The sequence below is a fragment of the Apteryx mantelli genome, chromosome 1 (genome assembly GCF_036417845.1).
Source record: "Apteryx mantelli isolate bAptMan1 chromosome 1, bAptMan1.hap1, whole genome shotgun sequence".
Taxonomy (NCBI): domain Eukaryota; kingdom Metazoa; phylum Chordata; class Aves; order Apterygiformes; family Apterygidae; genus Apteryx; species Apteryx mantelli.
In genome coordinates this window covers 36,347,327-36,363,488 of record NC_089978.1, presented here as the reverse complement: position 1 = coordinate 36,363,488, position 16,162 = coordinate 36,347,327, and the positions used below count along the sequence as shown (strand labels likewise).

At 38.3% G+C, this 16,162-nt stretch overlaps 1 protein-coding gene across 7 annotated transcripts in view; it reads right to left on the bottom strand.

Moving 5' to 3' along the window:
• Positions 1-16,162, bottom strand: part of ELF1 (E74 like ETS transcription factor 1) — a 92,704-nt gene that overhangs the window by 32,761 nt on the left and 43,781 nt on the right. For 3 of the 7 annotated variants that reach the window (XM_067292534.1, XM_067292546.1, XM_067292540.1), the window contains exon 2: positions 6,889-7,199. The exons of 1 other annotated variant lie outside the window; for it this stretch is intronic. In XM_067292534.1, the coding sequence (XP_067148635.1) occupies positions 6,889-6,960 (72 nt within the window). In that variant the 5' untranslated portion in view covers positions 6,961-7,199. Of the gene's footprint in view, positions 1-2,720; positions 2,795-6,888; positions 7,200-7,609; positions 7,788-16,162 lie in introns of those variants that run through there. 3 more of the 7 variants (XM_013948381.2, XM_013948379.2, XM_013948382.2) reach the window with 3 other exon arrangements.

Sequence of the window (16,162 nt, the reverse complement as noted above, 5' to 3'; positions counted from 1 at the left end):
CAAACAAGCTTCAAAATAAAACAACATGGTACAAGATCAATAAAAATGAACAAAAGGCAGACTAACTAAAGCCCTCTCAGGCGACGAGGATGTCAGATGATGGACATGTATTGAGTCAAGCAATGGGAGAGCTTCCACCCCACATCTTCTGCAGCTGCCTCTATGAGGCTGTGTCTTGCCTGGGCTGAGAAGCTGAGAACCACTGGGAATCAATAGGTCACAGCTCTTTCTCAGAAAGCAAGATATTCACATCGTGCATCCTACTTGTTTACAGATCCCAGCAACCCAGATGCTGTTTGTTTCCAGGCAAGAATAAGCAAACAGATGTGATTAAATAAAAGCAAAATAGGTTAAAGAAAAAAAGGATCAAGCACTGTAAACAGAAAAAAATTAAATATTGTATGCATAATAAACGTTTTATTTGCCACAACATGTTCCATAAACATGACCTAGAAGGAAGATGGTCCATTACAGTCTCATTTCTGAGATACAATTTATGCTACAAAAAAGTTTAAGCATCCCAATTTCCATAATACCCCACAACATACAGCTTGTGTGGTGTAAGTTACATATATTGTACACGCATATATGTAACTACATTTAAGAAAAGGATCGCATACTATTTTTCACTCAGACTCCTGTCACCTTTGACAAGCAAGAAAAACAGCATGTGCTTTGCAAGGACCTGTTCAATCTTCTACTGAGTAGGCAAAAAACATGGGGTTTGGGTAGCAAAGACATGAATAAGACAGCTTCAGCATTCTCCTCTTACTCTAGCTCACAGGGACAAAGTGTGAAATTCACCTCATCTAACAAATAACTGACATAGACACTTAAATTTGAGCTAGTAGCTCAAGGCTTCCTTCAGAGACAACAGAGAGAAAAAGGTATTTTCAGGGCACAATTTCCCTGACCAATTTTAGGCTCCTACTCTATGATGAGATGAATCGTGCCCTAAAAACGCCCATTTCTCTCCATTGCCTATAAAAGGGTGCAGGCACTGGGATGCCTGTTTCCGATGTAGATGCCTATCTTGTACGCATTCGTCTGCACTTGGCCAGCTGCCTCCCCGCAGCGCCTTCGAAGTGAGCCATCCCTTCCTCTCCGCTTCTGCAGCTGCCCTGGCTTGATAGCCGCAAAGTTTACAGGACATACTGTCTCCAGGGACTGCCTGAATAATTGTCTGTGCTTAGGATACACCTCATGGTAGCTCCTTCCGGATTAAAAAAAAAAAAAAGAAAAAGAAAAAAAGAAAAAAATTATTCTGGCTCTGCATAGCCTTCCCTAACGACTAAAGTTCATGTCACTGACTTAGCTTCTGAGATGCAGAAATACCTCCAACACCCTCATTCTTTATTGCGGATAAGTCATCAAAAGCTGTTTTAAAATTAAACATTAAAGGAAACAGATAAAACCAACCGATTCTTACACATTTTTATCTCAGTTTTTCAAAGCCCTGTCTATATTACACCCTAGCAGTCAGTAACTCTGTTGTGAAACCTAATTACAACAGCCCCATCGTCCATTCACTACTGAAATGTGCTGCACTGACTGAAATCTGTTTCCCATGACACTCAACTGTGCTGCAGTTTTGAGTTTTAGCAGCAGTTGGTTTGATCAGTATGATCAAATGTGATCTATTCTGCAAGGTTAAACTCTACGTTGACCGTGTCTAGAAAAAACTGTCATAAACACACGCCAGCACGCTCACTGTGAATGTCTGTCTTCAGTACAAAAACCATTACCACTGGGGAATACTCAGTCACCTCAATTCATGGCTGGACTACTCAAGGAGCTTACTGACACACTATGCTTCAGAAAGACAAAAGATGAACAAAAAAGTAAGTTTAAGGATTGTGCAGAAAAAACATTCAGTCATGCTAATATACTGTAAGTGTGGTTTTCTTTAAATTAATAACAGTTTTAAACCGGAAAAGTCAGAGTAAGTATCACTTCTGGCCTTTTGTTTCTCAAAACCATTACTACACCTCTTTCCAATTCAAGTATTACTGAGGTGCAAAGCAGGGATTCGCCAGGGTTGTGAAGAGGAAAGGCTGTAACAAATATGTAGTACTCACCCGGGGGGGGGGGAGCATGCATGCAATTTCAAACTAATTAATTTGAAACACATTTTGGAAAAACAGTCGATCACTTTTTCGTAAAATATTTGCAATGGGTTGTGATTTCACAAGCACTCCACTCAGTTTTAAAAGCTGCTATTAATATATCCTGATGTATATGCAACTATTGAAAGGCAAAATTTAATCTCAGGGCTTCTGTAATTTTCTTGACTTCATTAAAAGTGCCTGAATCCCAACTGAGGACCAAGCTAAAACTTCCTGCAACTCCGTTAAAGTAAAATGCAGGAGTGACAGTGTACACATTTAGAACTGCAGAAGAGTCCATGTTTACTACAGCTCCCTTGGATGCTGGCATACAATGAGAATTACACACAGGGAAAAACAGTGTTAAATTAAGGACTATTTGTTTTCATTTAAAAGGCATTGACTCAATAAATAGAAATAAATCATTTTGTGATTTTGCTAATACAAAGTTTTTTCTACACACAAAAAAAAAAAAATGGAGAGAGTGCAAAGTAGAGGAGAATACCCTTTCTGAAATTAACCCCCCCACACCAAATTAAAGCAAGCAACCAATTTCAAGAAATCAATACATAAGCCAATAAAAAAAACAATTTGTGTATTTCTATTTTTGCCTACCTCTGCTGCTTCATCTTTCTCATGCTACCTGCAAAATAAAGTTAAAATATGACATCCTAGCTCCACTGATGTTTTGGCTTGGCTTCAAGGCATCTACTACATCTGCTAGACAAATAAAAGAGTTGAGTTACTGCTAGAATCTTCCTCAAGTCTCAGGCACCAAATACTGCACAGTGTAATTATTGTTATTATTATTATTATTTAAACAAACAAGTCCTGTAGACCAATGTGTAAAAATTTGGAGTGTGATCTGGAGGCAGATGTTGAAGTTCCTGGAACATCCCCTGAAACAGGTCCCTGGGAAGTACCAGTCGCTCTCCATGACCTGCTGTGGATGGGAAAAACTGAACTCTACCCTCCCTGGTGGAATGCTAAAGGCAATAATACTTTTCTTAGGTGTTTGGAATACTTAAAAGGTATTTCTTTTTTTCTCCTCTCCCCTCATTCCCCAAGAGTTTTCTCATTAGCTGTCAAACTGACAGACGATCAAAATACTGTACAAGTTGTGGAAACAGAAAATAAGGAAGGGGATTTCTTCTGCTCTGGAAGTACAGTCTTCTCATACTACAAGTCCTGCACGAAACAACTCGGAACTTCTCCAGAAAAACTATGGTGACTAGCTTCTAATTGGCTTGAAGCAAATTTTGTGCAATTGAGTGGTATGTGGGAAGAAAGGCATCCAATTAATATGAGCACAGAAATGCTAAATGGAAAAACAAACAAACAAAAATTTAGTACAGAAATTGACATTGTAAGAGCCACAGAATTCAAACCTGAGGTATATTTGGCCATTTATTTTGAAGAAAACCCTAAACGAAACTAGGTAAAGTGATCTTGGTGACTAGAGAACAGACTTCAGTTTTCTGTCACTCATGTTCCTCCATGGAAAATCCTCTGCACCAGCAGCACAAGCAGCCTCTTGACTTTAAAGATGCTCCCACAGCTAGGATCTGAGAAATCACCGAGTTTCACAGTAGGATTTTGGAGGCAGATAAATGCCACTTGCTTTCTCAGTGAGACAACTTCTTACGGATCTCACAATCATTTCCCGAAAGCCTTCATAAAACTAGAAGTGGGCAAGAGGGGGGACTTTCTGTAGGTGCCAGAAACAGCCAGAAACCCAGACCTCAGCCTTGCAGGGGCTTTTGACTCTGGCTCCACCAGTGTACGGGGGTGACTTAACTTTTGGAAAAAACATGGCAGCACCGGGGAAAGTAGGAGAATACCAAGCGGAATAAACCAAGGCATAAGTGCAAAAGTCACTGGCCAACCTAAGGGCTCGAAGACTGTAGATATGGACAAAGAGGAGAGAGGGAAACATCCCTCAAAGATAAAGTAAGCCTCTGCAGGCACAGGTTACTGTGTGCTTCAGGGCCATCTCAGAGAGCACTCGCTGGCACAGGCCAGTCCTGCTGGGGACCAGGCCAACAATTTAATGGTCCCCAGGATTCACAGGGTGTCCCTCACACCATTTAAAACTTGCCACTATGGAAGCAGCCTCTCTGGCTGCCTCTATTCAGATTCCTTTTTTTTTTTTTTTTTTTTTTTTATTAAATCTAGAGTGTCCTGATCAAATACCACTTTAATGGTAACACAATGAAGGACTAAATGAAAAGGCATTGAAAGAACGAGCTACAAAAATAAAAAGCAGTTTTAGGTAGCAGCGCTGACTGAATGACAGCCTGTAGGAGCTCCCCCTTAGTTTTACAGTGTGCACAGTCTCTCTCAGAAAATGCCAACCCTCTATTTAACCAGCATCTTTGACATGTAGTAACAGTGAGTTATCAGTACTGTTAGTACAAGCCACTTGCTCCCCTCTCAAAATTACAAAGATATTTTCATCTCATTTCTTCCTGGTCATACATGCACTACGCTACAAACGAATGCACAGAAAGGGGGAGGAAAAAAAAAAGCCAAAAAAACACCCCCAAACCCACAGTATTTTCTAAACTGAAAAGGACAAAGATGATAAGAGAGAGCATTTCCCATTCCTGGAGAATCATGTGATCAAGTCCCTCCCATTGACATCTGCCACTGGCTGAAGGCTTGCATTTGCAAATGGATTGCTCATAATTTATTGCTGTTTAAGCAAGACTTTTAACAATAAATAAATAGCCATGAATTATGACTTCCCCAAAACACTGAGCATAACTGCAATATAGACCATAAAGCTCTTCCCACAGCTGTTCTGGCTCCTGACAGTTCTTGGCAGAAAAGGACTCTAGACAAAGCTTTGACAACAAGAGAAGTACCTAAGTTCTTTCAGTTCCAGCTCTCAAGACCATAGCAAAAATAATTACTCAAAGATCAGTTAATTCATACCTCCGTATAAAGATGTCATGTTTCATATTCTGACAAAGCTCAAAATAAATGCTGTTTTGATCAACGCAGAACACTTCCAGAGCTAAAAACTTTTCTAAGTAAACAAATTGTAATATCTATCCCCAAATACAATTCATCTTTCCAGAACTGAAAACCTTTAGTAGTTCAGCTCCCATGTTATAAGAAACAGATATACACATACTTATTCTTTTGGGGTTAATGCTATACTACATATCCTTGTCCGAGTTAAATCTTGCTCCAGCGCACCAGATCTTTCCTTCTTAGGGCTCCCTTTTTACAACTGAATGCTTAAGATTCATGCAGCCATCTATATATCCACCTGCATCTTTGAAATCTGAACTAAGTCAATCCACTTGCTGATTTAGAAGGAGCTTGTTGCATCCCGGTGTTTGCAACAAGGGACCTTCCGCTATGCACTCTCTCTTTGGCTTCCACAGCTTCAATTTCATCACCTTTAAGGTATGCTCCAGGACTCCTTGTTTTCTTAGGCTTAATCTGGAATAGGACTTATTGGGGTCAGGAGATAAATGCCAAGGTTAAGTTTGTTCTGGGCTGAAGAAATCTCTGTTTAGGGAGGTTTTATTGCACTGTTGGTTGTATCTTTTAAGTTCTTCAGATGACCATCTAGAAAAATTGTGACAGGCACAATGCATGGCTAAACAGAACAAATCCATGTTTGTTTGCACTAACCTTTCTACAAAATTGCAACGAAGTGGCCCTCTGCTTTTCAGTTTTCCCCTTTCCCATTGGCTTGTAAAGTAAGAACAGCAACAAACAATAAACAGAGCTAATAAATAAGGCTTATTTTCCACTATGTTTATGCAATTCCCATATCTAAATCCCCAGGCTACCACAAGCTCTGGAAAAATACAGGGAAGGAAGTTACATTACTAGTTCCACCCAAAACTGAGTTAGCACTTTAGAAAGAAAACACTTGGTTCATTGAAATGATCATATGACTGACAGCAGAAACAGGCCAATGACAGCCAAATATTAGTCCATACAGAAAACCCAGAGACAAGACCATAAAACCAAAAGTGCTTTTGAAAGAGGAGAGAAAAATACTTTTCACATGCACAAAAAGAAGAGTCTGCAAGAGCGTTTCTCAGCCTTTTAAGAACCGTCTCTCAATAGTACTGACATACCTAATTTCTTGTTAACAAATGCAAGACCCTACCATTATTAATCACCATCTATAGAGGAGCTGCTGTATTTTTAAAGTAGGAATCATTCCCTGAAGCGTCAGGACTTACAGGATGTCGTTTAGATAATCTACACCTAATTGAGAGTCTCATGAGATGGAAACAGATATATTTTCCCTGCAGTGTGAAAGAAACTAATTTAAATGATTATGAAGCTTAATTCTGAATAGCTGACATACACATAGTAATGCAATTTAGAAGCCAAACTGTAAAATGCAGGAGCATCTAAAGCTTCTTCTAGTCATTTGTAGTGTGACAGTTACTTTTATTCAGCATTTTATTGTAGCACGCTGGAAAAGTTAAAATGCCTGTCAAACACCAGAATTTCAGGAATTCTGCATCAAGAATGGATCTACTGACACAAACCAGCAACACAGGCACAGCATTTTCAGAGGGGGAGGTCTCTGCAACACTGCGGAAGTTAAAACATTTCAACCGATTTCTGCTCTGCTCATGCAAGTTACAGGAAGCAACAGGAAGCTTTTGAAACAGTACAAAGACTTGCTGCAACAATAATGATCTCAACACTTGCTTTTTTGTTTCACATGACTTTTTTTTCTTAGGTTTTCATAATACGCATAGCGCCAACTTGTACAAATATGACTTTTCAGATTGTCCCATACCTGCTGCTCATCCTCCATGACGTTGCTGGCAAATTCAAATACAAGCTCATTCTGCTGTACAACTGCTGCCATAATAACGCATTCCCAGGTCTCAGCTCCACATAAGAAAAAAAATGTTCTTAGATGTAAAAGAACAGAAGAGTGTTACCAAGATCCAGCTGGGCAGAAAAACAGGATCACAAAATAAATCAAGTATCAGTTTTAGTACTTCTTAGATAGTTAGCCTTCCTGGGTTCTTCTCTTCTCAGAGGTAAACAAGCAAGGGAAATCCTTTCCTGAGTTGTTCTTCCCACTTGGACAGCCTTTTATCACTGAGGAGAGGAAAAAAAATAATAATAATTAACACACAACTGCTTTAGCTACATGAAATAGTAGAGGTCACAAAGTGTGCTCCAAATAAATGTTTTCCCAAACTCTAATGAAGTCAGACATCTCTGTACCTTCAGAGATATTACTTCAACCAATTAATACAGCTTTCTTTCTTAAGAGAATGAAAATGTATGCTTCAGGAAGTAAAATGAAACTGTTTCAGGAAATAAGACATCAGCTTCAAAGTGTTTCATAGTAAAAGTGTTAAAGTAAAACCAAGATAAGCTATGAAAGTTAACCAAAAAAATCTATCTTTTCATTTGATTCATGTAAGCATTTTATATTCATTAATAATTCTTGTCTTTAAGATGCATTCAAAGCAAAAAATCAAAACCCAGACTGACTTACTCACCTATAAGATACCTCAAATACTATCACCTTCTCTTCCTTACACATAACCCTGATTTTGCAAAAGTTGTTATTTTTTCCAGTAAAAAGCACTTGATCTTGATACACGCAGTGTCAAGTAGGCAAAACAAATAAATTCCTTGTATAGTCCAGAAAGTCACGGAGTTCTTACATGAAACAGATCTTCAGCTTCTTTTTAAAAATGCACTGTAAATGTATCCTTATCTCTACCACAGGCTTGCAAGCAGCCGGAAGGAAACAGCACTGACCACGTCATGGCAAATTAGAACAGGCAAAAAACTCCACAGTACAATAGCAAAATAAATAAATAAATAAATAAATAAATTCACAACTTAGGAATGTAAACAGCTTAATTGCAGGGATGCATTCTTACAACTCCTACATTTTAATTTATTCAGCAGCATTAAAGGTAAACATGGCTAATGAGAGCTCAGAAAGAGAAAAACAATAAAAAGAAGCATAAAATGCAACCTTTTTATGCAACCAAGATGACTGATACATTCAGGAAAAAAAAAACATCTAAGAAACACTTCAAAGAATAACAGGAGAAACAGGTATCTAAAATTGGGAACCTAAGGCAGTATTTTGGTGCCTAACTATGAATTTAAACCCATATGTCTTTAGGGAAGTGAAACGGGTGGTGAGCGGTGTTTTGGCCGAAATCCTCTGAACTGCCTTTGATTAGGGGCTGCTGTGACCTGCTGTAAGGAGCAGGTATCTAACATGCACCCATTGCTGAGATGCGCGCTTGGGCCCACACTGTGCTCCCACTGAGACCCTCGGGGGACTCCCCAGGAGACTTCAGCAGTGGAGCACGATGGTGCCATTTGTGATCTGTCACAACCGCATTTGCACAGGGGGTTAATTTCACCTTCTTTCTGTAGTAGACTGAGACTCAAAAAACGAAGGGCATCTTCCTCTCCCTGATGCCCAGCAATTTAATTAGGGAGGATCTTGTCACATGCTCATCCTCCCTCACTCTAGGAAATGCAACAGCTGTTTTTTCCCATACAGACTGTGGCATTCCCAAATTCCTAAGTAGTGATGACAGGGCATTCAAGGAGTCTCATTTAAGTCACTGGATCCTACCTACCCTTCTAAGAAATCAGGAAACCCAAGATTATGCAAACACAAGAACCTCCCCAACTTCCAAAGAGTGCTTTAATTAGCAGTTAAACACTTCATAAGAGCAGTCACAACCCTTACTAGAGAATATTTGCATTAAGGAAGCTACATGCATGAACAGAAAAGGATATGCTTTTGAAAGCATTATTGTTTTAACTGTTCAACCTCAATCCCTTTCATTTTGCAGAATAACTTGAGTATTTATGAAGTTTTTCTCTGTGCAAGGCAATAGCAGTGAAAGTATCATATACAACCATATAATCTTGGGTAACTTCCCCAAATTTAATTACTTGGCATCTTCTTTTAGAAGATGAGAGCTAGTAGAAAGTTATGCACACATATGCCATCAAAGCAGGATCAAAAACCAGTTTGTTTCATCTTTGACTCCTAACATCCTGTAAGCTAGTTTGAAAATAAGGTATATAGCTATATACTATATAGCTTAATATTTCCTATAGTCAGCAATTGAAATTGGTCAATATATGTCAATAGGCACATACCAGCTCTTTCATAAAACAGGATAGGAGAAGAATGGAAATTCATTTCAGTACCAATTTTATTTTGGTTATTGCAAAGACATAAATTAGAACTCTCCATTAAGATTAAATAATGATATTTGAAGTCACTCCCTCTTAACCAGTGAAGAGTAGTTTAATTCCAAAGGATCACCAGGCAAATACGAGAACCTCCTCAACTTCCAAATGAAGATTTATATTAAAACGAGGGTTAAGCTAATTGTCCAGACAGAATAAGAGCCAGAATATATAAAGGTCATATAATCATCTCAGTTATACTAATGGCAGCCACACGTACGAACAAAGAATACAAGTTCTTAAAGTTCAATAACTTTCTAATGTCAATAAAAATAATGTGTCAATTTAAAATCAGGTTACATGAAGTGTACGAGATGCAGGCTACCTTGCAAGCCAATGTAAAAAGAAAAGTATATCCAAGGAAGTATATCCAGCACAAGACAAATTTTTAAAGTTCCATGTATACAGTGAAAAGCTATTCTATTCTTCCATTAGTGCCAGATCATTATTCTGTAAAATATTAACATTTTTACAGTAGATCCTACAATATCAAGCTACACAATAAGGACACATAATCCAAAAACCATGGCAGCAGAACTAGTAAGAGCTATAAAGAGACCTTTTTGTATTTCTTTAAATGAAAAGCTCAATGCAAAACTAAACGTTGTAATTTGACATCATTTAAGAGACTGCAGCAGTAAAATGCATTCGATCTCGAAGGGATCCACAAAAACACTAGTGAGAACAGTTATACTTAGTTTATATGGTAACATAAAGTTCCTAATAAACTGATTCCTCTGCAGGATCAAATATTTGGAAGGTGTTTTATAAATTTTTCACTACTGTGATACAGTTGACCATATAACATACTCTTCACAAAAAAACCCAAACAATAACAACAACAAAACCCCACCAAAGTTTCTACAAATAGAGTAGAATGACACTTTCTTCTTATAAGAAAAGTGCCATCTAACCACAACATAATGGCCAAAGTCAAAGACAAGTGACTGGACAGTTCAGTGGGCTTTAGTAAGCTTCTATATCCAACCTTACAGCTATTACAAAGATGAGGCACTCAAATTATTATTATTTATGGAAAAATTTTAATTATCTCTCTAGTGATACCTAGTAAGTGGTTCTCAGAATTTTAACAAATGATCTATTGGGAAATAAGAGCATGGCAAAATAATGCAAAACAGTTTCCTTTGACCCATATCACATTTTTTCTCCAGCATGTATAAAACAGCAGCAGCTTTTCAGAGACACCAGCACAATTCTAAAACATCTATATTTCCCCACACACATCTATTTTTACAAATTGTGCTTTCATTATTCCAAGTCTCACAGCATCCTGATGTCCATAGGCTAACACAAACATGACTATTGTTTTTGCTATATAATACAACTTATTTCCCTCCCTAACTCTATGTGCATCTGTGAACAGAAAATAAGTTATTTACAAATAGCACAAAATGTGTAAATTGTGTTCACATGCACAATAAGCTTCACTATGTACAATTAGTCCTTGGAGAAAGGGGACCAAGTGTTTATTACTTCTAACTTTCAGAACTATAGAATAAGTAAGTTTTTGCTTTCATTTGTACTCTATTGTTGTGGAAACACATTATATAAATCGGTATCAGGACACAGCAATATAAAGCAAAACTAAGACATGTTTATTAATTCTTAAAACTGACATATGCATAAATTATCTCAATCCCTCTGGAAATTTCCCTCCTCTACTGCATTTCATATCTAGAAACAATCTCCTCTATCAGTCTGTCAAAAAGCATATTCGGCCAGTGCAACCCTTGATACACAGCTGCTGTTGATATCCCAGAAGATACCTTGTGGGACGCTTGCTGGACACCACAACTTCTTTCCCCGCCACTCTTCACTATATACGCCCTACACTTAATGCTATCCCCCATTTGGCCAGATCAGTAAAGCTAGTAAGAAAGGCCTCCAAACCCAACATTTTTGGTTCTTACAGTAAAGCTGCAATATTGCTGAACAGTGTTCCCCAAACTGCAGCTAAGCCCCAACTCAGAAATAACCAGTCAGCAATTTCTCCTTCAACTCCTGATGTCATTAGCTAGTAAAGCCTTATTGTCTTCGTATTCAAGTCAGTAATACAGGACACTAAAATAATTCAGTGGCATCAACATTACCATCAGTAATAAACACTGGAATAGGTAACATGCATCAAAGTGCCAGGAACAAACCCCAAAATTTGCTAAAAAAAGCTCTGATATAATCCTAGAAGGCTTAAGCCTTGGTACCCAGAGCACCCCAGCTGAGCTCAAAGACACCTCTAGAAAGCTGCCAGATGAAGTCCCATGTAGGGTTAATAATGATGACTGCAATCATGTTTCACTGCCTGTTTTGTGACATTAGCGAGCTCATTCATACATTTAAAATTAAGAAACAGCTTAGTTGTGCTAAGATTTGAATGTAGATCCTGAGTTACTCCTAAAACAGCTCATCTTGTTGAGCATGGAAACAAATGAATTCCGATTTCCCAACGACTCTCAAAGACAGTCTTCAGCATTATGAGCTCCAGCCTAAAAGTGACAAAGCTGTGACTTAAACACAACAGAAATGAAAAGCTGAACGCCTTTCTCAACCACATCTCAGATACAGGAGGAGGAAGGGAGTAAAAAGAGAGGAAGGGGAATAATAAAGGTATCACCTGGAAATTCTGACTCAAAGGCAGAAAACCATCACAGGTGAAGTTAGGCAACACACAGATAGTCACTCAGGTTTCTAAATCCTCTGGAGGTTCAGGCTGGATCAAGCCAGTCCTCTTTTTGCACAGTCACATCTTAGTAAGGCACTAGACAAGCAGCAGAATAAGAACATGGAAACTGGTTTCCATAAAAAGGAAACAAAGCCAAACAGTAACTGAACTTTCCTAACACAAAAGTCCTAAACCCATTATGATCATCTTTATGTGCTCTCCACACCGAACACCAACTCTAACAAAATAGTCTACTGTGGTGTTCTTCACAGATTGATTATTTCTGTGCAATAACAAGAAATTGCACAGGACAAGAGCTTTGAACCATGTTCTTAGACCCTGAGGATCTGCAGTCAGCAAAACAACGAGTGAGAAGAACAAGTTCATCTATGTTATCTGGCATGAGAAATTTCTAGAGGCACAGTTCTTCAGCTACTCAAATTAAGAAAAGAATAGGAAAACAACATTGTAAGGGGCTATCACTGAGGAAGGACAGAAGCAACTTAAGGAGCATTCTGAAATCTTATGAAAGTATCAATGCTGCCTGGAGGAAACTGTAAAAAGCAGCTGACCTAATAAAACTCAGAGTGACCTTTTCTGGGCTTTAGCTAAGGACAAAAGAATCATCGATATCAATAAATCCCTGTTTCACAGCGAGGCTGGAAAACGGCCTATGTCACTACGGGCTGTCAGTACAAAGAGCAAGAAGGACAGAGTAAGAGCATTTGGTTACATAAAAATAATCTGTTAAATAAAAATAATAAAAAGGCACACAATTCAGTCAATACAGAAGAAGTGAAGTGAAACCCATCCCTCAAACTCATGAAGCAACATGTTTACTCCAAAGACAGCAGAAAGCACAAACACAAGTCACAGGCACTTCTTCGCTGTCACCAAATAATCATATTTTCAACGAATATCTTTTTTTTTTTTTTTTTTGACAACAATCTCTGTTAGCCTGAATAGCTAATGTGAGACAAGATTCCTTTCCAGACTATTAACAATAAGGACTTCAGCATTGTTTATAGACTCCCCCGCCCCTGAAAACCTTCCTTTTCCTATCTCCCATGTTCCCCGATACTTTTATCATGGTAAGTCCCTTTTACTTAGGAGGTTTATATAACACAGCTGTTGGACACAAACCCTATGCACAAGCAACTCTGCAAACACTGCTGGGAAATTTTAAGAAAATTATAGTGTAGTCGAGGCTTTGATTTTTCCTCTGTATCCTCTGCTGCCAGCATGCTTGATGTGTTAAGGTAACCCCAAATCAGCGTAGGCGTGCAGACGTACAGCACTGTATAAATAACTGATTTTACGCTTCAGCAACAAAAAATCCATCTCCCTCCAAAAGGCCACTCCTAAGCAGCAAGTTAAACAGATACCAAGGTGAGGAAGACTCTCTCTCCATCTCCACTGCTGCAGCTTTCAAGCTTTCAATGAAGTACTTGAACATGTGCTGAGAGAAAGAGCAAGATTTGCTAGCCCCATCATCATGCAAGAGAAAGGCAACACTGGGTTTTAGTCCACAAAACTCCACAAAAACATTTGTTCTTGAACCAACTAAATAGAAAAACTTACTATGTAATTTGCCCTAGCCAGGTAGCTAAGGCATTCCAGCGGGAAGCAAGGGCCCAAGCCTTCGCCTCCCTTCCTCACCCCCCTGAGAGGAAGGGACTTAAATCCTGGTTTCCCAAACCTTGATTATACAATGTAACATGAAGAGTTCAGGGAGAAGAGACATTATAATACCAGCTCTCACTCCCTCCCCAAATTGTGGGAGATTGGACCCCTCTCCTGTTTTTTGTTTTTTAAACCCTAAACAAAACCAGTTAGTGGATTCAAAAAGAGTTTCAGAATTGTCCAAACTGCATTTGGGGCATATCAGACGCACAAAAGAGAAAATAGCAATAAATTTTCAGAAGTAGTTATGTGACCTAGCAGTATTGGCTATTTATGGGGCTTTGAAATTTTTCAAATTCCTTTTGGGTTACTAAAGCCTTAGCTCACAGAAAAGCTGCATTGCTTCAACTACGTTTAGATAATAACCATGTATTGTTATTTCACTGTATAGCACTTGCCCTACACATGCCTGCAAGGATGCGTACATACAGCAGTTGCAGCTATATAATCGCACTTTATTACCATACATTTTTGTGTCCATACACACACACATGCAGGTGTGAAAGTGCACATACACACATAGGTGTATATACCAAATTAAATATATAAAATGCATGCCTTTCTATTGAGCTTACTCTTTAATTTTGGTATAACTGTTTTGACTACAGAGAAAATGAAAACCCACAGTTCGGCACATTCCTACATGGCACAGGACATATGGAAAGCCTTCTTTTCGGCTTCCAGTTCAGTCAGCTCCAGGCAAAGCTCCTCATCACCACCTCAGCGTTGCTGGGAGAATACTTAGCTTGAACTTTGCTCATCCACTTGGGGCCAAATGAACCACATTAACTGAAATCCCCTAAACAGGATGATGTTACCCAAAACAGGGTGTGAAGAGCTCCTGCAGCCTGCCAAGGCTGTGCAAACTCATCACTTAGACTACCAACGTGGGGAACAGAGCCGTATGAACATCTCCATCTTGCAAAAACAACATTGGTGTGTAGTTACTGTCATAAAGGGAAAAAGTATATGCGTAAGTCAGGTTTTCACCACTTGAAAACATCGGCCACAAATATATCGCCTCACTGAGTTTCCTGGCCTCTGACAACCTCGCTGCCAGTCTTTCTAAGAACTTCTCTCCAAAGGGCTATCTAGGGGTCTCTCATCCTAATAATCATCAGATTTTTCTTATGAAGAACATTTCCAAACGTGTGGCCTTAGTAAGCAATGTAAGCTGGTCCTTGGATCCATATTAAAACAATAAAACTTCCAGAGAAATTCTGTTTCTCTTTTTGCTAAGCATAGTGATATATGTGCATGCTAATCTCCAGCAAATGCAGAAGATGGGGAATATGGTTTGTTGGTCCAAAATACTTGGGAACCACTAACTTCAGTCTGACATTGGGTTTTGCCTTTAATTCTGCACTACTGGTAAAGAGAAGGAAAATAATCCAGTGCTCTTATTTCCCATTTTATAAAATGAGAATATGGAAACATTCAACTAAGTTGAAAAGCAACAAGTTTTAGAAGAATGAAAGGAAATCAATTAAAAATACATCAGCCTAGATGCACCTGGTTGAACTCCTTGTTACAGACAGGACAGAAGTCAAAAGCTTAGTAAAATCATAAAATGTTTTATTCAAAAACTTTATATATATACACACACACACAGATACTATAAATACTAAATACATACTATATATAGATACCAATTGTGCAGAAAAAGGAAAACAAAAAGATCTCTAATTACTTCCTCTTCTACAACACTCAGTATACCTTATTTTATCCAATATTACATTTGTAGAGACAAGATTTTTATGTATGCCACATGATAACCAAATTATCAGCATTAACAACATTAGTAAGACAGATTTTTTACTATTTTTTAAATTGCAAATAATCTCACAAAGCTAGTTAACTAAGATACTAAGAACAAAACTGTAAATTGATAAAATTCCCAATTCTGGTTCAGAAATCCCTATAACCCAAATGAATTACTCCAGTGCCATAAAATAAATATATGTTTCAAAAGGCATTCTCAAATGGTTTGTGGCATTTAATAGCACATGTTTTAAGGAGAATTAAATAATAAGGAGAACATTGTTAAGGATTAAGACCGTGATCATATAAGCAGCTATAACAGCTTCAGATAAACGAAATCAAAGGGAGAGGGTACACCAGTTACAGAGACAGCAAAAGGGCTGAGCTCCAATATAGCTAAAGCAGGCTATGAGGAAAACTTGTAAAATACAGAAAAAAGAACGCTCGACACAAAGCAATTTTGCTGTTTTGATTAAAAAACAACACAGCAAAAAAACCCACACTGCCTTATAAGAGAAGGAGACTAAAGATAATTGTTTCAGCTAGGTGCCAAAATTCACAAATTACCAGTTGCCAGTCTGTACCAAATACTGATATAAAACTGTCAACCATCCTATGAAAATTACCTTACCCACAGACTAGTACTAGAGCCATTATTTTTAATTCGCCTGTGGGTGAAAGTTAAGTTTACTAA